Here is a 21524-nt window from a genome sequence, read left to right as displayed (position 1 = left end):
AACACATCTGCCCATCACGGAAAGACTGCCCACTTTTTAAGATTTTGGATGGTATGTTTCAACTGAAAAAAACCTAGATTTGTTTTTTTCCACTGATACTTTAATTATATATATCTAGGGTTTGAAAAACTGTTTTGGAGAAGGGAAGTTTCTTTTTTGTTTTTAATCCTCCTTCCTACCTTTAGAAAATCATACAGGTGTTTCAGAACTCCTATTCGTACTTCATCCAGGTCTTTTAAAAATCCATTGAAGATGGGTACCAGGTCAGCTGCCGTTAGCTGATCCCCAAGAATCACAGCCAGCTCATGAATGGAGAAGGCCAGGGTCCGACGTACCTTCCACTGGGGGTGCACAGCAGACACACAAGCCACAAAAAGCAAGCACAGTTCCATGTGATCAAGAGCATAAGTGGCATTTCTGGAGCAAAACTGATACTGCCAGGTGTGCGCCACTTAAAGCTTTATTTCATCAGAGACCAGCAGACATGCCAAGTGCAGCCATGTAAACACAGGCCCTGCTGGAGCCTCCCTTCTCCTCCTCATTAGATGACGCCCCTCCCCCGTTTTCATGAGTGTCTCTGAAAAGGGACTTTTACCTGCATGTCGGAAGCCAGTGCTTCGTACGTGTCCTTCAGGCAGTGCCAATTCTGTCTGCCCAGGGTGAGCGCCACCCCTGGGAGGCTGTAGGCACAGTGCTTGGCTATATCGGTGTCAACAGTCTGGGCTCGCGCTGGGTCTGTCATCGACACGTACTCGTCTAGCAGGGGCTGAGGAATTATATCCTGGGAAGGAGAGAGAAAGGAAGCCATCACTCTTGCGGGAGAGAAGGAGAAAACACGTGAAAAACAAGAAGTTTGGAATCTGGAGGTGAAAACAGAAAAGCAGAGGTTTGAGAGGCACAAGAGGACTTCCTCAGGCAAACCTGTGCAGGCAGCGAATTTCCAACTCGGACTAGGGTGAAGGCAGCACCCACACTCATCTTTTCTAAACTCATCCAACATTTGCTATCGTAGAGAACGGTGTAGACACCAGTGCCGGCTAAGTCTGGTGCACAGGGCTCCTGAGGATGGAAACCATCTTCTCTTGCCTTCTAAGTGCCCCCCGCACCTAGGGCCTGCACCCCTAATTTATTCCAAATGATGGGACACTGCTCTCACGAGACATCACCCACTTACCTTTATCCCTGGAAGGGCAATGAGATACAAAACTTAGAAGCATTTAAGAGAAAACTTACATAGCACAAGAAGCCAATCCACGAGACACAACAAAGGCAAAAATGATTCAACAAAAGAAGCCAAGGAAAGCTTCTCAGACACACACACACACACATACACACACACACACACACACAAAAGCAACATGACTTATATAAATAGACACCAACTATTAGTGTATAGATGTTAAATTTTTTCTCGTATTATTAAAATACTATTCTAGATTGTTCAGAAGACTTTAAACACTATTTTAGAATTTACTTTTTTTAAGTTAGAGAGGAAATATTAGCACCATAGATTGTAAACTAAGATATGTCATTAATATTGATGGAAGAAAAATATTTGCTTCCAGTGGCCATTCATAAATTTGACTTCCAGAAAATGTAAAGTTTTGAGCTGCTTTTCTTTTCAAGGAACAAACCTGTAATTTAGATTTATTCTCCTCAAGTGGGATGGGGTCCTGCCTCCGCTCGGGCTCTGGTCGGTCACTGGTTCCCTTGCAGGGTCCGCCTGGATTCTGCAGAGTGGATTGGGCATGTTATCATCTTAGTCTACAGGGGAAAGCTGTCCTATCACTCCCCCTTCAAAGAACCCTCTTTCAATGACAGAAAAAACGTCCGCAAACCAAGACCAGAGCTTCTCTTCAGCTCGGTGGTACCTCTCCAGATGTTACAAAGTACTTTTGCGCAGTTATGTTTGATAGTGTACCGGCCAGTTATTTTAAGTGCCAAGGCAGATGGATTTCAAATGCGTTTAAATGTCAAGACTGTTTGAGGTGCTTCCAGAAGACAGACTCACGCTGGCGAGTCCCAACAGCCTGAGCCTGCATTCACTGCGCTTCCAGCCCCAGGGTCCCCAGTGTGGTTAAGGCCCCCCCCAGTAAGAGTCCCATGTTGAAGGCATGGGCCTCTCCAGAAGGAAGGCTGAGGTTTGCAACAAATGGTGAAGCACGCACGTCCAGCGTTTCCTGGCAACTGGAGATTGCAGCAACGCCGGACAGAAAGGCTGCAGAGACGAGGGGAAGGAGTCATTGCATTTGAGTGAAAAGATGTGGCTGATAGAGGAGTATTTACTTAGAAAACTGTTCTCGATTTGCACATGTACAAACACTTCTAATGTTTGCTGACGAACCTTTACATTAGGTTAACAATTAAAATGAGCAAGAACATTCAGCAGTGACATATTGGTCTCTGATCATTGATTAGCATTAACTGAGATGGACCTGACCTTCTCCTCCAACCGTAACATGGATTTCCTACTTGTACTTGAAATGTCATACTGTCTACCAGCTTAATGCGTTCTGACAAATCAGCTCAATATATGATCCAGGAAAGTCGATTAATACACCGATAGATGCTTCGTTGGCTCTGAGGCATGCTACCAGAACTTTCAATTTCCAAAGTTTCCAGTGAAATGTACTGCTTACTTTAATAGAGGGCATGATAAAACAGAAACACCATGGTGTGATAACCTAAGACCTCAATTTCTTCAAGTTAATAAACTCACATATATTAATAAATAATAAATCATTATTCTTCTTTCAGGAGTTAATTTTATTCCAGGGTCTTCACTGCAATTATTAGATATACTTAGTCCCGGAACCAGGCTAAGGTTTCAGTAAAGCACCCCCAGTCAAGGCAAGCCCCAAAGGTACTGTGAGGTCATTTCCCCAGACAACCACCTGGCTGTTAAAAGAGACAAGTGAGACAAACGAGGCCCGCTCCTCCCGCTGGGCATTTCGGGACGAAGCTGGCGAGCTAAGATGGCAGAGTGGACGCATAGAATGGGGTCACCGTCAAGGAGGGGAGGTGATGAGCCCCCAGCCTCAGCACCTCTTGTGTCATCTGTGCGAGAGAATATTCTCCTCACTGTTTGAGCTTTTGGCGTTTTTCATTTCCTTTTCCTTCTTTTACAACTGGAAGCATCCCAGCTGATCCCACTGGAACCTAAGCGCCAAGCTGCAAATTCAGGAGCCCTGACGTCCCACACCACAAACCAAGGCCTGATCGGACAGGCTCTTTAAAACCTCACTCAGTAGGCCGAGCCGGAGGAATCTGTCCTGTTCTTTGTTTTGCATTTCTGTGTATGACAGAGAAAACTGAACACTCTCACAACTCCCACCGAGGTAAATGGGGCCGCACCTTTCTACTTCACATGTGGGATTTTAACAAGGCTAACAACATGAATTTTCTAGTCTATTTTTCAAAACAAACCAGTAAAACTCGGGTGTCACCTCATTTCTTACTAATCAAAGGTAACCTTAACAAATTCTTAAATATTTTATATTCAGGCTTTTTAAATTTGTCTTGTTTTGCTTTACTGGAGCAGAACTAGGGGATAAGGGAGGTAAGTTAGTTGAATCGCTAAAATCAAAGTACAAACTGTGTGAATGGGAAAAAGTTGGTATTCTGGCCCCAGGAGACCATGAGTTGGAAGAGATTACCTGTCAGGCACATGAAAATGAGAAGGTGCCAACATACCCATGACTGTGATCACAGAGCCCTCCCTGTTTTCACGGCCTGTGAAGGACCCCAGCTCAAGTGGTCCAAGTGCAAGTTTAGCAGGAAATAGGAAGTCATCAGGGCCTCCAACCACAAGTGAGCTAGAACGCTTCTGGAGACTCGAAGTCAGAAACAAGCCACGGGCTCCCCCGCACCCAGGATGTGGAGTCCCAGCCTCCCAGAGCTGGTTCCAGGCTACAGGGGGAACGTGGGGAGCTGTCGGTGATCCACCACCTCTCCCCAGAAACAATGCCGGCACCACTACAGGGGCACCGTGTGTTAACAAGGCGCCTATAAGACGAAGGCTGGAAGTGAGGGTGAGTCGCCAAGGCGTCAGTCAACTTGAAACTCTAGGAGCTGCATGAATCCACCTTCCACTGTTATTCAGAGATGCAAACGTCACTTAGCATTTGGTTAAGCCCCCAAAGAAGCAGGTCTTTCGTTTCTGGAGAAGAGGGAAGGTACCTTTGGGTCTCCCACCCTTGTGTTTGTGGAGAACAGTCAGGGTTATCAATCACCTGATTGATTGGTTGTCTGGTTATCCAAAACATGACCTTAAGAATGAAATTAAATTTGCCATTTATCATCTCTGCCAGGATATATTAATAAGAGAGAATGCAGCTTTGTGATTTCTGTCACACCCTCATGGCTGTGGGGAGGGTAGATACTTACTGTGCTGTGTAATATCCCGGCCACGGACAGCTGCCTCTGCGGTGACACGGCTGACAGAGCCTGCTGGCTGTCACAGGCAGCACTGGGGGCTGAGACGGACACTTCACTCAGCCCCTCTGTCGCCTTGTGCTCAGGCTCGCTCACAGACTCAAGCTGCACGACTCTGAGTGCAGCGGATAAGACCTGAACTTGAGCTGCAGGAAGAGAAGTTTCGAGAATTGTAATCACTTTATCTGGTTTGCAGGGATTCGCTTCAGAGGAGCCTTCACAACAAGGTGACCTGCATGTGGGTGCACTGCGGAAGCTGTCACCTTGCCCACGGCCGTCCCCACAGCAGCTGTGCTCTGGGCTTCCAAAGCGAGCTCTCAGTGAGGTGGTGACGCTTACGGCCACTAACCTTAACCATTCGGACTCAATGCCGGCCACGCACAGTGCCTCAGAGCTGAGCTAGAAACGCCTCAGGTGGGAAAATCAGAGTTCAACGCCATCATTTTTCACAGAAAGACAACACAATGTTACTGAACGCTGATGTCCAGGAGCTCCACCGACTCAGTGATAAAGCAGGGTGACTGCCATCTCCACCATACACACACACACACACAAATCAATGCAGCTACATACACACAAGTGAGTAAAGGGCTCGCTCAACACATCCTCCAGGACCGCTCACGCTTTCTGTTTGAGACCCTCCAAACAGTAAAGAAGACATACTTCACATACCTTTCTACAAAACCAGACATGTTTCCATGTCCCCAACCTCCAAACACACACACACACACACACACACACACACACACATATGCACACACCCCTTCCTGCATTCTATTTTCTATTGGTTGAATCTGAGACCCCCAAGATTGATTAAAATGCTTGGAGCTTGGAGCCAGCTCCCCACTGTGCCCGGGGTAAGGATCTCAGTGCAGACCACCAGGCCCTTCCCAACAGCCTAAGCAACATTTCCAGCTCACAAATACCTAAGGCGTCATTTATTTCTGAACCTCTTGGGGTCACAGATCCCCCGAGCGCTAATGTAAGCTGTGGGTCCTTTCTTATAAAGAAATGAAGTAACGCAGATACACGCAAGATTTTGCAAACTGAAAGAACCTCTGAGACTCATCCCTCAACTTCTCTAGACAGTAGATTCCCAGCTGTCCTTTGAAGCCCACATCACATGTCACCTGCTCTCCAAGGTCTCCTCGCAGACACTTCCTGTCCCCAGGAATGACTGGCGTCCTGCCCTGTACTTCCACAGCATGCACGCCCACTCCTGACCCAGCCCGTCACACTCCAGGCCGCGCAGCTGTCCACACAATCCCCACCACCAGACCACAAAGCCTCACGTGCGGCCCCAGCACCCAGCCTGGGTCCCAGCATGGAAATGAATGCAGCTTCAGAAATACGTTTTCCCAAAGTGGACCTTCGTCTGTAGGTATTAGAAGCGATATGTATGTAACCTGGGCTCATTCCTTCAGCAAACAGTGACTTAATTTCCTTTATACATTTAAAGACAGAGAAGAATCACAGGGCTAACTGGATTTTCACATTTCCTTTCCTGAAAGCTTCACAAATCTTTACCCCACAACAGAAGAAAGTGTTTTGTTTTGCTTTTTCCCATTTCCCCAACTCAAGGAAGACGACAAATAGAGCGCTGTGTAGAGAAAGAAGAGGCGTAATAACGGGTACGGATTGCAGGGCCTGGCTCCCAGATCAGACGCTCGGAGGGCTCACTAGTCAGAAAATGAAAAATACCCCCAAGAAGAAGATGGACTTTTTTTCCTGGCTGCGGAAAGACCAAAACCTTGAAGTTCAGCTCAGGGCCGAGTTAATAGGCTCCACAAGTAGCAGTCCTCAGCAGTTCCTAACTAGAAAGGCGTTACAACGGGCCAGAGGGTTTCAAACTGTCCGAGGAGCTAATGAAATTTCCACTGTGACACAGAAGCCCAAGAGCGGTCTGCTTTTGTATCAGAACTGACTTCACACCTGCTCGGCTGCAAAACAAGGAGGCAAAACCCTTGCAGGTACCTGCACAGAGAGATCCTGAGGGTCTGGCACAACGTGTGCACGGGGCAAACCACGGGAAGCACGTGCGAGAGCACATGTGCACGTATGCAGCACGGCCGGCCTGGCAGACGCACACCCAGGGACACCCGTGTGCTCTGTAGCTACGATGACAGCACTTACCTTGAACATCAGGGTCACTCATCAGATGCTCCTGCAAACTGTCCAGGACTTTCTGAATGTCGCTGCGGGCCACACAGCCATTGTGCACAGTCTCAGGTCTGCTGCTGTCTTCTTCCTGCGGCCCCGCCTCACTCAGAAGCAGCTCTATGTCCTTGCTGATGTCGGGGAGGGGAGTTCGCCAGTAAAGGAAATGACTGAATACATCGTCGGGATTCCCTGAGCAGGCCCAGGATCCGGGTCCAGGGTCGCTGTTGATGGGAAGGGTGTGAATATCACCGGCCTCTGGAGAAAGCCTGGCCAACTCAGCTCCAGCAAAGACGGAGTCTTCCATTGGGTTTTCCATTGGGCCATGAGAGGAGCTCCTGACACACAGGAGACTGCTGGTTTCCGTGGGCAGAGCTGGCTCTATCTGCACCGGCTTTGTTGAACTAGGTTAAATGGAGGGAAGCACACTGTTAGCACCGTATAATAGACTGGAGTCAAACGGGAAAACATGAGCTTCACGTCCTCACAGGCCCGCTCCTCCCCCACCACTGGGCCACCTGGCCTGCTGTGCCAGAGGTAGTAACCTCACGAGAGTAGAAGAGGTCCCCTGTGCCCCCCTGGGAGTATGATGTGCTGTGAAAGCGCCACACGGAAGTTCAGCCAATCCCTCCATTATGCTCAGGTGGTGAATGAGCCCTGGCTTTGCTGATACACCTTCAGCAGCGGCCCCTTAGCATCTCCATCAAGGGGCAGCCACTAGAAAATAAAAGGGGCGGGAGCTGGGAGGTGTGGGCTAGTAGTTAACCAGTCAGAAAGTCTTGGTGAGGAAGACGCTACACATGGGCCTGACATCTAGCAGGAACTCAGTGAGTCTTGGTGGCGAAGGATGGAGAGAAGGACGCACCAACCTCAGAAAGGACCGGCACTGTGTGGGCTGTGAATGACCAACTCTCACGCTCCCGTAGAATATTAACAATGGGGAGACGCTTGTGAACTACCTCAAATGGTCTGGTTATTGCGTACCCATCATCCTCAGAGAGAAGATATAAAAAACCCAAGATCAATCTCTAGAACTTGCTAGAAAACCAGTGTACGGTCTACCAATGGTGGCTCAGGAATGTCACTGTTATGTGTACATGCAGACTACCCTATGGCACAAAAGTATGTTTGGGAGACTTCACATTTTTCCTATGTCAATTATCCAAAGAACTTCATTAATCAAAAAGTAAGAGAAAAATTTTTTTATCGGTTATTTAATCACTACTCTCAATGAATATTTTATCTAAATTTAGGAGACACAGTAGCTTCATTATTTATAACCCAGTAGTCATGTTTCAAAATCATTATTGCAATTACTTTTTGCTTCTTTACATAATTAAAGCTCTAATATTCCATCTTGCCCAGCAGGTCACTGTTACTAAAACACCAGACAAGATAATTGCTAGACTTTCAGGTGGACGCTCGAGGTGAGGCGGGGATCCTGGTAATTATCCTGGTCGGAGCTTACCGGGCTACGGAAGTGTTACCGCAGCTGCCAGCACCGGGTGACCCGCAGGTGAAATCGGACTCTGCGTCCTGAGCCGGAGGCCGGATGCTGAGGGTGCCATCTTCTCGAATGTACAGGCCAGCCCTGGAGGGGTTTGCAAAGGTGGAAATGAAGGGGCCCAGGGACTGGAAGGCAGCCTGGCGCACCTGAAACCAGAGAGAGAACAGCCCGGTGAACGCGGCGTCTGCCAGGCCTGACCCCAGGCTCAACAGATGGCGGCTCCGCACGCCCGTCACTGTCCATCAAATTACGTCTAAGCAGATTTCCTGCTAAGTCATTCCCTCAATTCCAAAGAAACTATTTTTCAACAGAAAATAAGGAAAAATTTAGCACCATCATGCAGTTTTCAGTCTTCCGGAGTATTAATTCCACATCAAATAATTGCCGACTTTCCAAGGCCTCTGAACAGACCTCACGGATCATTCCTGGCATGTGTATGATGGTAACAGAAAATGTAAAAATTCAGTTATGCTTTTCTCCTTCTCAATTCCCATTTCTATGCTATTCTCACTACAAACGTTAAGGTGTGTGCCACTGTCTTACTGAAAAGACAAAACCGAGGCCCAAGCTCAGGAGCCCACGCAGGGCGTGACTCGTGGGGCCGGGCTGCCTGCACTTACCCACCGACAGGGATCGCTGACCAGTCTGATGAAGAGCGGGGAGAGCGTGCTTCTGCGGACCTCGGGGGACGTGTTGTACGACACCGCCATGAAGCACTCTGCACAGGCTTTTCGCATCCCCCAGACGTTATCCGAGCAAAGCTCAAAAAACTTTGGGATCTACCAAAGCAAATAAAATCGTGCTACTCACATCTGCTTACCCTGAGGAAGGGCAGAGCCTGTTCAATGATGTAGTTAAGGCGTACCCATAAATGACAAAGAAAAGAGAAATATACACTAACCTAAAAGGAATCATTTGAAACAAATAGAAATTATGACAAGTAGAATAAAGCAACATTTCCTTTACCTTAATTCTAGTAAATGACTTCGTTAAATTGAACAAGATAACAGAGGAAAACACCCAAAAGGCAGAATGACTGGAACTTGTTGCTGTGATTATAGAAAAATATTGTGAATGAGTTTAAAATTTAGTGGATATCCCTGTGAGCTCACCCACCCAGGTCATGGTCTCTGAATAGGGTATTTTAGTGATAGAAGGTAAACTGTTCAAAACTGACAGTAATGCAAATAATTCCTGTCCACAGAAATGCAAACATTACCACCCTGGATACCACCAGCTTTGAACCTGTTTGTAAGCTCACTTCAGGATTCCTTGGTCTGACCATAAATGTGATACTCAGATCTCTCCGTTAAACCGACTATCTTATCTTACTGGTTCCCTCATTAATAAATGAGTTAAATAAAATCGTTCACACATCTTCATTTCATATCTGTATAAAGGTCATGGCTATATCCTCTTTTAAAATGTATCCTTTAAACATAAGGCCTTGTTTTTAATATCCTAATGTAAAATAATCAGCCAAAATGCCCCACAAATGGGAATATGTGACCATGGGTATATCCAGCTACAGAAAGATTAGTATGTTGGCCACTGCTGTTCTTCATTCATATACATTAAGTGGAAGATAACACTGACTGTATATTAAAAGCGACAGTCCACCAAAAATTATTTTGGGGTTAGAACTATGTTGACATGGCTTATACTTGAAATAAAATAAAATGAGCTTCTGAACTTAAATTTAAAAATCAATTTAACGATTGTACTTTCTGAGGTTAAGTTCCAACCACTTAGGTAGTACATCCCGTCAAATGAAAGCTGCAGGCATGGACTGTGAGCATCATTCTGTAGGTGCCAGGTAACGGGCAGGTAAGGTGAACATAATGGCACGAAAAGCCCACATCAGCCAGAAAAGAATAAGGTGTGATAAGGGACATCCAAGCACTCTGAACAACTGTCGTGGGCGTGCTAAAAAGGAAGAACCGAATGTGCGCTGACACGGTGGGTATGTTGAGTCTAGACAAGCTGGGTCTGACATGTGAGTAGGGTCGACACTGGAGGGAGGGGCAGTCGTGAGCAGAGGCGTGGAGGTGAGGGAGCAGAGAGCCTCAAGGGAGCTAAGAGTCACCTGCTGGCGAGGAGGTGGTGCCCTCCCTGCTATGCCTCTGAATCTCGAGGAAATGTACCATAAATGCAGGCTCCTGGACCCTGCCCCCTCCTGCCCGCCCCATCATTCAGATACATGGCCAAAGGGCAGACCCGCTCAGGCCAGGGCAGTGAAGGCTCAGGCTTGAGGAAGGTGACTGGAGGTGAGGCAGGAAGGCTACTTCTGAAGGGACCCGAACGGCCCATAGGGTCTGGGTGTTACCCTGGAAACCAGGGAACAATCCCATCGGTTTTGAAGCCCAGGAGTGAGGTGGCAGGACAGGGTTCTAGAAAAAGCAGTTGAGAAGGGTTAGAGAGAGTGGCTTAGACAGAAGAGACTGGGGGAAAGTGAGCAGTGGGGAAGCAACAGCAAAAGTCCCCAGGAAGGAGGACTGGGTGGCTTCTGCTCCGTTCCACAGACCAGCTGCCTCATGTTTATGAGAAACATTAGCTTCAGAAGCCAAGAAATTTGAAAGTGATGAATGCGAAATTGAGCTGCCATTCCAAAGCAACAGACTCGTGAACACAAAACTTTACAACTGATTTCAAAAGTGCCCCAACAAGGGCATCAGCAATTACAAGTGGCAAAACTTCACATACCAAAAACTTCTCTGTGGCTTCTTGTCCAACGGCGTGGCAAATATCACCGAAATTTGTAGCACATACCTTAAAAAAGGCAAAAGGCATACCCATTATTCTCAGCTTGCTTTTTGTCTTCGCAAATGGTGAAAACTAACAAGCAGGAGCCTTGAGGGCGATCACTCCTCTCGTCAGGCAGCTAAGAATCCCATTCCCAATCCCAGCGCCCACACAGCACCCCCCAGGTGCCTCTGACGCACGGAAACAGCAGATTTACAACAGAGGACCCAATTCCAGGACTTTCTGGCTCCTAACTGATCTCAGCACATAATGCATCTGGTTAGTGATAGAGCAAGAAAGACCCTTCATGCTTTCTGCATGGTAAATGACAGCTCTCTTCTTGCTGACACACCGTGAGGACAGGTCAGAGGGACATGGCCCCTTATGCAGCAGGTGGGAGGTGAGGCTGTTCAGGAAGGGGCAGCACGGCCTTCAAAAGGAAGAATTTGACAACTAAGTGACAAGCGACTAAAAGGGAAGGGGGCGGGGCTGGAGTCAGGAGCTACAGAAAAGATAAGTGGGTTCTGGAGCAAATCACCCCAGAGAATGACAGACCTTGGCGTCTGGGTAATGGCACCTAACCACAGCCAGCAAGGCCCCCTCACCCGCCCCCGGGCCTGAGAGCAACAGGTTAACTCCCACACAATCTCATCTCCAGGTCCTACCTACGCAGTCCCTAATTGCAGTAAAAACTGGCAACACTGTTCAGAGGTTTTCCTAACACAGTTCACACTGGCCACATTTTCCTTCCAGACTGTGTCTACTGAGGAAGTCCGAAAACTTGACAGGAATCGATTTTGAATTTTTTGAGTTTTGAAACTATATGTTCCCACCTTCCGAACTTGAAAGAGCTTCCCATCACCACACAATTCACAGAATCGCGGGAGCAGCAGGCGTTCAACTGTGTTCTTGCTCAGCATGGAAGCCAGTTTGCAGATGATCTGCAAATAAGAAGAAAAGTAGGGTCACCTGACATACCAACGCTTATGTGTCTCACGTATCACTAACTAGATTCCAAAAGCTAATATTCAAAAGATTGCCAAGATATCCAAGAAACAAAAACAGAGAACACTTTCTTTTGAGTTTTGTCAAGTTATATGATCATTACAAGGCCAAATATTTCTCAAGTTTTACTCAGATAAGGATTTTGTCTGAGGCTCAAGGGTTATCATTTGCCAGGTACCCACCATGGACCCAATGCACAAATGAACAATTTACATGCATTAACTCATTTTGCCTTCCCCAAACCCTACGACATGCATATTATTTATCCTCATTTTTCCATATGAGGAAACTAACATTCAAAAAGGTTAAGTAATCTGGCCCAAACCAAATAGTAGTGAGGTGAGACATACAGTAATAGCTGGACAAAGTATAAAAACTGACTTGTAGGCACTGGAGAGTGATCAAATGCTGGTGGAAACTAAAGGAGAACAGACCCAAACTAAAGGAACGACACTGGGTTGCTATTTCTTTTCTGCCTGGGGGCACCCTCCATTCTGCATGGCTATGCAGGGTAGCTGGACATCAGGCAAAGTTTACATACGATATTACTGCTTTAAGACACAGGTTGCCAGAGCAGCTGGCAAGTGAGGGTAGAGATTCCTTCCTGGGAAGGAAGGAATGAGGGAGATAAAAAAGGGAGAGCCCCCAAGTCTATGATTAAATCCTATTCTAATCCTTGGCTGATCTCAAAATCATGCATGTACAGAGGAGATGATGAGGTTCATACAGAAATGTAACAGCTTGAAGGTAAAAGGAACTGAGTGGTTTCAGTTGCTGACTACTGCAGGGGAAAACAGAATCTGCCAGAACAAAGCCAAACATTCTTCAAGGAAAATAACAAAACCCAGAGTTTCTATAATGTTTCATCAAGAAGATATAGTAGACAATAAAAAATTCACAGATATGAGAAGAAATAGGAAAATGTGACCTGTATTCAAGATAAATATCAGTAGAAACAAATCCGAGGAAGACACAGGTGTTAGAACTAGCAGACTTCAAAGGGTCTTTAAAACAGCTATTGAATATTTGTGCACAGACTAAAAGGAAAGTATGGCCATAATGAACGAACAGATAGGAAGTCTCATCCAAGAAATGGAAACAATAAAAAGGAATCAAGATTTCTGGTCATAACAGAGTAGCTTGATCAGACTTACCCCTCTTGCAGATAACAATTACAGAATCTTGAAAAAACATAATAAACAACCACTGGAGAGCAAACAAAAGGCAGAAAATGGAGGGGAGGCTATTCATAAAAGGTGAACTGCAATGAGATAGACTTACAAGTATGGTCCAAAATCTGTGTATACAATTTGTGGAGATCTTTGGCTAACTGCTAAACTAAAACATGTGTGGGGGGAGCTCACAGAGGACCCAGCAGAAAAGCAGCAGCCAGAAACTAAACAAACTGAGCAGAGTTCGGCTGCTCACCGCAAAGGAGACAGTTGGGAATTGGAATTAGACATGATAACTGCCTGCTACATTAAAAATCACTTTAGAGAAGTAAAACAGAATCCAAAGTCTCTGCAGAGTATCATTTATAATGTTTGGTTTTCAATTTAAAAATAACTACCTATGTGTTGACAGAAAAAAAATGACCCATAATTTTTTTAAAAAGCAGTCAATGGAAATCAACATCAAGATTATCCAAATGTCACAACTACCAGACAAGGACTTTAAAGGAGCTATTATAATATATTCAAAGATTAAAAGGAAAATACATGTATAAAGAAGAACATATAAAAATCGCTATATCACATAGAATTAGAAACTAGAAAAAAAGGTCAAAATGGAGATTCTAGAGCTGAAAAGCACAATAACTGAAATAAAAAAATTAATAGATGGCCTAACAGCAGATTGGAGATGACAAAAAGAGTCACTAAATTTAAAGACAGATCAAGAAAAATGATCAAATCTGAACATCAGGCAGAAAAATGACTTAAAAAACAAAACGAAACAACAATAACAAAAAACCTAGAACCTTAAAGATCTGTGGGACAATATCAAGCACCCAACTTTGTGTAATCTAAACCCCAGACTGAAAGGAGAACATGCAAATGGCACAGGAAAAAAGTACTTGAAGGAACAATAGTCAAAAACTTCCCAAATTAGGTGAAGGGTATCAACACACAAATCTAAGGAGTTCAATAAACACAAAGCAGGATGAGCATTCATTCTACATTCACTCTTTATCTATGTAGAGAAAGAGAAAAATCTGAGCAGCCAGAGAAAAAAGGATACTTCATATATAAGAATATAGTTTGAATGACAGCTGACTTCTCCAGAAGAGAACAGCATATCTTTAAAGTGTTGTAAGAAAAAACAATAAAAAAAAAAAACCCCGTCAACCCACAACTCTATACCCATTAAAACTATTGTTCAAATATGAAGGAAAATAAAGACATTTCCAGATAAAAATGGAGAGATCTCATCAACAGCCAACCAAACTGAAAAAAATGTACTGGGGGAAGTTCTTTAGGCTGAAGGGAAATGATACCAGATGGAAACTCAGGTCCAGAAAAGGAAGAAAGAGCACCAAAAAATGGTAAAAATGTGGGTAAAAAAGGATATATGTATTTTCTCTTTTTGTAATTTCTTCAAAAGACACAATTGTTTAAATCAAAAATTATAACACCATATTACCAGGTTCATAATATAATGTATGTGTCATAATATATATGAAAACAATAGCAAAAGGAGGAGAGGGGGTGAGTGGAACTACATTATTACAAGGTGTGATGTTTTTTGAAAATCCTCAGTAGAGGAATTAAAATGCAGTACTACAAAAATACTCAATTAGCCCAAAAGAAGGCAGAAAAGAATTAACAAAGGAACAAAAACAGATGAGATAAATAGAAAACAAATAACAAATTGCAAAATTAAATCCAAATATAATCAATAATTACATTAAACATAAATGGACTAAACACTCCAATGAGAAGACAGAAACTGTCAGACTGAATATAAAAGCAAGACCCAACTATATGCTAACGAAAACAGGAATACTTTAAATGTAAACTATGCAAGGTTGAGAGTAAAACAATATAAACAAGTATACTATGACAAACGGTTAAGCGTAAGAATGCTGGACAGGGGATCGTAGTATCACAGCAGACTACAAGATACAGGCTACTATGAGAGATTTTTAAAAAGTCATTTCTTAATAAAAGGGTCAATACCTCACAAAGATTTAAACATTAAATGTGTAGCTTTAAATGCTTAAAATGGAAAAGAAGGTAGACTTAAAAATACTGTTTCCTCCTTAAGAAGCTACAAAAACACAAGCAAATTGACCTCAAGTAATTAGAAGGAAGGAAATAAACAGTAGAAACCAACTGAAAACAAAACAAGCAATAAGAAAATTGACAAAGCCAAACATTGGTTCTTTGAAAATATTAATAAAATTGATAAATCCCTAGCAAGACTGATCAAGAAAGAAAAAAAGAATTAAGAGAAAAAACTCAAATTACCAATATAAATGAAAGGAGTAACACTACAAACCTTACAGGCATTAAAGGGAAAAAGGAATACTGTCAACAACTTTATCCCAATAAATTTAATAACTTAATGAAATTAATAAATTCTCTAAAATGCACAACTTAACCCAATACACAGATGAAATAACAAATCTCAATAGTCCCATGTATGAATTGAATTTGTTATCAAAAACCATCTCACAAAGAAAACCCTAGAACCAGAAGTTTTACTGGTGAATTCAAACAAATATTTAAGGGAAAAATAACATCAATCTTAAACAAAATCTTTCAGAAAATAGAAAAACAAGGAATACTTCCCAACTCAATTTTTGAGGCCACAATAACCCTGATTCTAAAACTTGACAAAAACATAATAGAAAAAGAAAATTGCCTACAATAGTCTTCTTGAATATAGATGGGAAAATCCTCAACAAAACGTTAGCAAATAATGGAGAAAGGAACACTCTTCAGAATAGAATGTCAACTAGAACCATCAACAGACGCTAATCCTAGTGGGTGCCAGTGTGATGAAAAGCACACTTACACATTTTGAAAGTAACCCCCCTTATTACTTCCAGAGTGGAAAGCAGTACATTGGCAAAGCTTGGCAGATGTCACCTCGATGGACCAAGTCACCAGAGTTAATATCACCAATACCAGGGTGCTCTGAAGTCTCGGGCCTCCTGACGTGGCACGAGAACACAACGTCACTTCTGTGACATCCTGCCAGACCTGCGGGGCCTGAATCTTAATCATGAGGAAACATCAGACAAACACAAACGGGGAGACTTTCTACCAAAGAACTAGCCTGTAATCCTCCCACATGTTAGCGTTACAAAATTCAAAGACAGACTCAGGATCTGTTCCAGACTAAAGGAGACCAAAGAAATGTGACAATTCAGTGCCAAGTGTGATCCTGGACAGGGTCCTGGAGAAATGACAACATTTGAACGTGAACTGTGGATGGGACAGTGGCATAGCTTCAGTGCTAAATTTCCTGATTTTCATCAATGTGCTATGGTTGTTTAAGAGAGAATTTCCTTGTGTTTAGGAAAAATGCACTGAAGCATTTACGAGTAAAGGGCACAATGTCTCCCACTTACTCTCAAATAGTGCCAAAAAACACACATACATGTGTCTGTATATATTCACGTGTGTGTATGCACATGTGCACGTGTGTGAAGAGAGAGAACGTGATAAAACAAATGGCACTAAATATAAACTAAGGAGCAACGGTATACAGGAGTTCATTCCTGCAAGTTTTGTACAAGTTTGAAATTAAAACAAAATGAAAAATGACTCCCCCCAAATTTTTAAGAACATTCCCACTCTCCCAAGAAAAAGGAGAAGGAAGGGAAGAAGGCAGGAAGGAAGGGAGAAAGGGGGAGGACTTCCTGTCTCTGAAGCCTACTCTTCCTGCTTCATGAAAAGGTCCTGGCTTAGCAGCCCAGCCACTATTCATTCGTCTTGCAGTCTGCACACAGCAGACAGGAGAGTGTGGAGAGCTGTCCCCACCACACGAGTGAGGAAAAGGCTTGTGTCATCCAAACTCAGAGGAGACATAACTTCTGATCTGATGCTCGGCAGAGACGCACCGAGTGGCAGCCAGGCTTCTGTGTCCAGAGTAACGGGCAAGGGGACCAAGCATGTCCACCCACCCCTTGCCATCTGCCACATCCACATGACCTTATTGCCACCGGTATAAAACAAATCCAGAACCATTAAAAGTCAGCATACCAAGTGACAAGAAATGGTATTCCCGTGGCCCTGGGAACCACTTGTATGGAATGACGATCTTCACTAAGTTGCTTGGAGCCAACTATTCTTCATAGCACGAAACCCCAACATTCTTTTTAAAGAAATGCACAGATAAAAAATGAGCTGAAAAACAGGAATGACGACAAAAAAATGAGGAAGCCTTAATGTGAAAACATGTTGGGAGAGAAAAATGGGCTTCTGACAATTAGTTGTAATCTCAGAATGCGCACGGCCCTCCTGCAAGCAGGAGGAGCTGGAATTGGTCCCCGGTGGCCTGTTCATGCCGTCTGGATGTAATTACAAGATACGGCGCCTCTAGTTTCTGCCGATCCATGCCATCAACAGGGAACATTCATTGAGTGCTGGCTCTGGGCCTGGCCCTGTGCTTGGGTGCTGATGGGGGAAAGACACCTGTGTTTAAGAAGCTCACCATTTGGAAGGAGAAACAAACAAACAAATGAAGCTCGCAATTCGGTTGCTCAACAGCAGAAGACAGATATGAACCACACCTCCTGAATGCAGGAAGGAGGGAGTCACTAACGCTGCCTGGCACATCTAAAAAGACTTCACAAAACATAATGCGTGTGTATGTAAGAAACCAGGATGTGCTTTGTTCTGCACAGAGCCGCTTAAAACTGCCCAGGACATGTTTCAGTGGTTCTTTGATGTTGCTACCCGTGTCCGCACGGGGGTTGCTGGCATCAGAATCAGCTGGTTGTAACTTCTGACGAGAATGCAAGTCTAATGCAGAGAAGTATACTTTGTGAACGGAGGCCGGCCGTTTCCTCAGAGGGAGAAGTAATTCCTTCAGAAGAGCACTGTTCTGAGAATGCATATTTATGTACATGTGGACGCCACATCAACACCATATGGCTGCAAAGAGAGCCCCAAACACAAGGGCGTGACAGCAGCCCAATGTGCTGCTCCCCTCACGTCTCAGCTCCTCACAAGCACACGTCAGTGCCCACAGTGTGCAGGAGGCGTTACTCACAGGCCAGCTCCAGGGAGCCCTGCCCTCCTTGGGGGCACTGTGAATCACCCACGGCCTTCTTTCCCTTGAAGAATGAAATCTACTCTCTACCCAAATGTTCAAAGACTGGACACACTTTGTTTTCAACGTGTCATCTCCTAGCTAAAAAGAAAACAGTGTCCAACAGGCTCCACAACTCTGGGTGCCCAAAGAGAGTCCCTTCCAAAACCTTGGGCCTCAGGCTCCAGGGAAGGAAGACAGAACAGTTTCTGAATCTGGCCAAAGCAGGCATGGGCCAGACAAGACACCCCAGATCTGTTTCCGTCAGGCCTCCATGGGAAGAGAAGTGGGGCTCCTCCAAAAACACGCTGAATCCCAGATGCGTCTTGGCCTGGGGAGGGTTCAAGACTGCTTTTGTTCTCCGCAGCCACATTTGAAAGCTTATACATTCGAAGAATGATGTCAGCAACTCACTTTAAATGAAAAATACAATTTATGTGAACTAATTTGTTCTGCAAGTGATTTGTGGTGATAGCTTTTCGAAGGCTTGTTATATTTTCCAAATATTTTCACCACAAAAAAAAAAAGAAGAAGAAGAATATTGCTGACAAGAATGGAGTGGTTGGAAACAAAACAAAATAAAAATCATGCAAAAATGCCTTTAGCATTATTTTTCATGGTATTATCAGTCTTTAGGGATCAGATATTTGGTTGTCAGTTGTAACCTTGGAAACTTGCCTAACCAACTTTCAAACAAAAAAGACGATCTAGTTGGCAAAGTCCACTGCTCGACTGCCAAACACCCCAACTAAATGATATTATCCAGGTTCATTTTGCAAAATAAATTTAATTTCTTACAGAGACACTTGGAATTTATAAAAGAACCCTGGAGAATTTGAATTTTAATAATCAATTACTCTTCAGCTTGATTCATCTTATAAACATGGGATATGCAAAATATTAAATTAGTTTAAAAAGCCAGACCTCTAACTCATAGTTGAGGAGAACTTTTACATAAACGAAGAATAATTGCCGAATGTTCTGATGCTGTAACACAATTGTTAGCTCCATGGTGTGTGTATAATGTTTCCACACTTCGAAAAAGAATTCCTTTCTGTAACGTCACTCTTTTCCAACCAAGAAAACAACTATCTTCTGTATCTCATTGTACTCATAATTAAGGCTTATGATTTTTTATATCCTTAGGTACACATTTTCCTAAAATGCTGAAATAATCCTGGAGCTGTTTACTTCTAAAACACAAACAGAAAGGACCACCTGCCCAGCACCACCTACGAGGGTTAGTAGAGACCCATGAGAATAGCAGCTACAGAAGACGATGGCCTTGGATGACCCTCCCCTGAGCCACAAAGGACAAGCTGGGGAGTCTTGGTCTCAGAGCGATACGTAAAAGCCAGCACTGGCTCCTCCATAACTAGTCTATGAACAAGGATTCCAGAACCAAGTAGAAAGTCCTTGATTGTACAATCGCTTCAAAATGGGTCCAGAGTCTAACAAACCCAAGCATACCATAAAATTAACTGTTAAAAGCACAAGAAATTTAGTATTTAGACTATTCCTTTAACTGATATAAGTAAAAATACTTTAGCAGAGCATTTCCCAAACTGCTGTAAACGTTTTGGCCACATCTGCGTTCTTCAGAGTGCCTCTTTCTTACTTGCTGACATCCCTACTTTAGTCTGTCCAAATCTGTAAAACACATGCGTCTATTAGATTTTCTTTCAGTTGTCCTAGCAGCGCCTGAGGTCGCCTCCCACACCTCCTGGGTTCCTTACTTTGGGAAACAAGGCCATGATCCACCGACAAATCTCAGCATCTTGCCCAGCAGAATTCTAACCAGCTGCCTCAACTCCGCCCAAGCTTTGCCTTCATAAAACAACTGCTGACGTAGGGACAATCACTTTTAAAACATACTCAGATCTGAACTGTGAACTTCTGTGACTGGGGCCAAATCAGCAGCTACCTTGTTGTATGGGCCAGCATCGAAGTCATGTGACCCTTCGAGTCCTGCATACGCCCAGTTACGGGACAGTTCACCAAGGCGTGGGGCTGTCGTCCCAGGACAGACTTACGTTCACGGCTTCTGCTTTATATTCGTTGTCACTGTCTGGGGCAGAGAGCGCTAGCAGGATTGGACACACTTTGTTTTCAATATCGTGCTGGAAAATTAGATCTTGTTCCAGAAGAATCAAGAGTACTTCCTGACTTGATTTTCTAACCTAGAAGAGGAAGAAGGAAAAAGGTTAAACACAGAACACACCAAAGAGCTCTTAGGGTCAAGGCCAAAATCCCTAGCCGAACGCCTCCCTCCCCGTGGCGTGAACCACACAGGGCTGCAGCCCTTCGGTCACGGTCACCCCTCCTTCCCCAGGCCTTAGAATACACGTTCCCGCTGCCACTGCTCTGCGCTCGGGCCAATGTCCCTGCCCCTTGAGCCCTATCAAGTCAGGCCCCATCTGTGCCCTAACAGTGCTCGGCACTCTGCTTTTACAACTCGTGCCCCACATCTCTGCACACACACACACACACACACACACACACGCACATGCACACACGCACGCACACACACACATGCATACACACTTTTTCTCCATGACTACACATTGCCGCCTGTCTTTCCCGTTGCAGAGAGTGAACGTGGAGGGTGGGTACCACGGTGACTTGTCCTTCGTCCTTCAGTGCACCCTCAGGAAGCATGCTGATACATGGAGTGCACGTTCCCCTCCGTAGCAAAGGCACAGGAACACACAGCACCGTCCTGCCCCCATTTTGTAAAACCCCAGCACACCATGCCCGGGGCATGAATTCTGTCTGCTGTGACGGAGGCCACAGCGCAGGGCCCAGGGAAGAGCGCTACGTGGCGGGACACAGACAGCATGGACTCCTCAGTGCAGAGGAAGGTGGGGGGCTGTTTGTTCTCCGCAGTCCGCCCGGGGCGAGCACGCACGAGAACCTACAGGGATCCTAGGACGCTGAAGAGAGAACATTCTGGGGGAAATGAAAGCACGGAAAATCCCAAATTATACAGCAAGTCACAAAATATGCAGCTCATCGCAGCGATGGTAAAGCAGGAAAACAGCAAGGGGACCAGAAGTGTGTAGAGAGGGTCACAGAAGAGCAGCAAGAGCCCGTTATAGAAGAGAGCTAGTCTGGGAGCCTGAAACCCCGGAGGCAGTCCAACATGAAAGCTTCTGAACAGGAGACAGGATGAAAACCATATTTTAGAAAGATCATTCCAGCACTGGTGTGATGGAAGGTGGGGGACTGAGGAAATCGGAGACGATCAAAGACTGAGGGCAGAAAGATCAGCAAGGGAGCTATTGCCACAATCCTGGTGGGGCGGTGAGAGAGGAAAGGCAATATCGCAGGCCTGGGTGACAGGCCTGGGTGTTAAGCGGGAAGCAGCCAAAGCCCCCACTAACTCTGAGGTGTCAAACACTTATTGAGTGTCTGGCAC

At 44.8% G+C, this 21524-nt stretch overlaps 1 protein-coding gene across 2 annotated transcripts in view; it reads right to left on the bottom strand.

The window, feature by feature from the left end:
- LOC117016146 (serine/threonine-protein phosphatase 4 regulatory subunit 1) overlaps positions 1 to 21524 on the bottom strand; it is a 70626-nt gene that overhangs the window by 8801 nt on the left and 40301 nt on the right. Inside the window, exons 6-15 of one of the 2 annotated variants that reach the window (XM_033095259.1) lie at positions 20140 to 20286; positions 11674 to 11781; positions 10802 to 10867; positions 8719 to 8877; positions 8060 to 8244; positions 6568 to 6995; positions 4387 to 4580; positions 1635 to 1730; positions 596 to 781; positions 180 to 341 (exon numbers count right to left, since the gene is read on the bottom strand). In XM_033095259.1, coding sequence (XP_032951150.1) covers positions 180 to 341; positions 596 to 781; positions 1635 to 1730; positions 4387 to 4580; positions 6568 to 6995; positions 8060 to 8244; positions 8719 to 8877; positions 10802 to 10867; positions 11674 to 11781; positions 20140 to 20286 — 1731 coding nt within the window. The remainder of the gene's footprint in view (positions 1 to 179; positions 342 to 595; positions 782 to 1634; positions 1731 to 4386; positions 4581 to 6567; positions 6996 to 8059; positions 8245 to 8718; positions 8878 to 10801; positions 10868 to 11673; positions 11782 to 20139; positions 20287 to 21524) is intronic. The other variant, XM_033095260.1, reaches the window with a different exon arrangement.

This window comes from Rhinolophus ferrumequinum, chromosome 23, assembly GCF_004115265.2.
Source record: "Rhinolophus ferrumequinum isolate MPI-CBG mRhiFer1 chromosome 23, mRhiFer1_v1.p, whole genome shotgun sequence".
Taxonomy (NCBI): domain Eukaryota; kingdom Metazoa; phylum Chordata; class Mammalia; order Chiroptera; family Rhinolophidae; genus Rhinolophus; species Rhinolophus ferrumequinum.
Note: the sequence above shows the minus strand (reverse complement) of the source record. Positions and strands in the feature narration are given on the sequence as shown.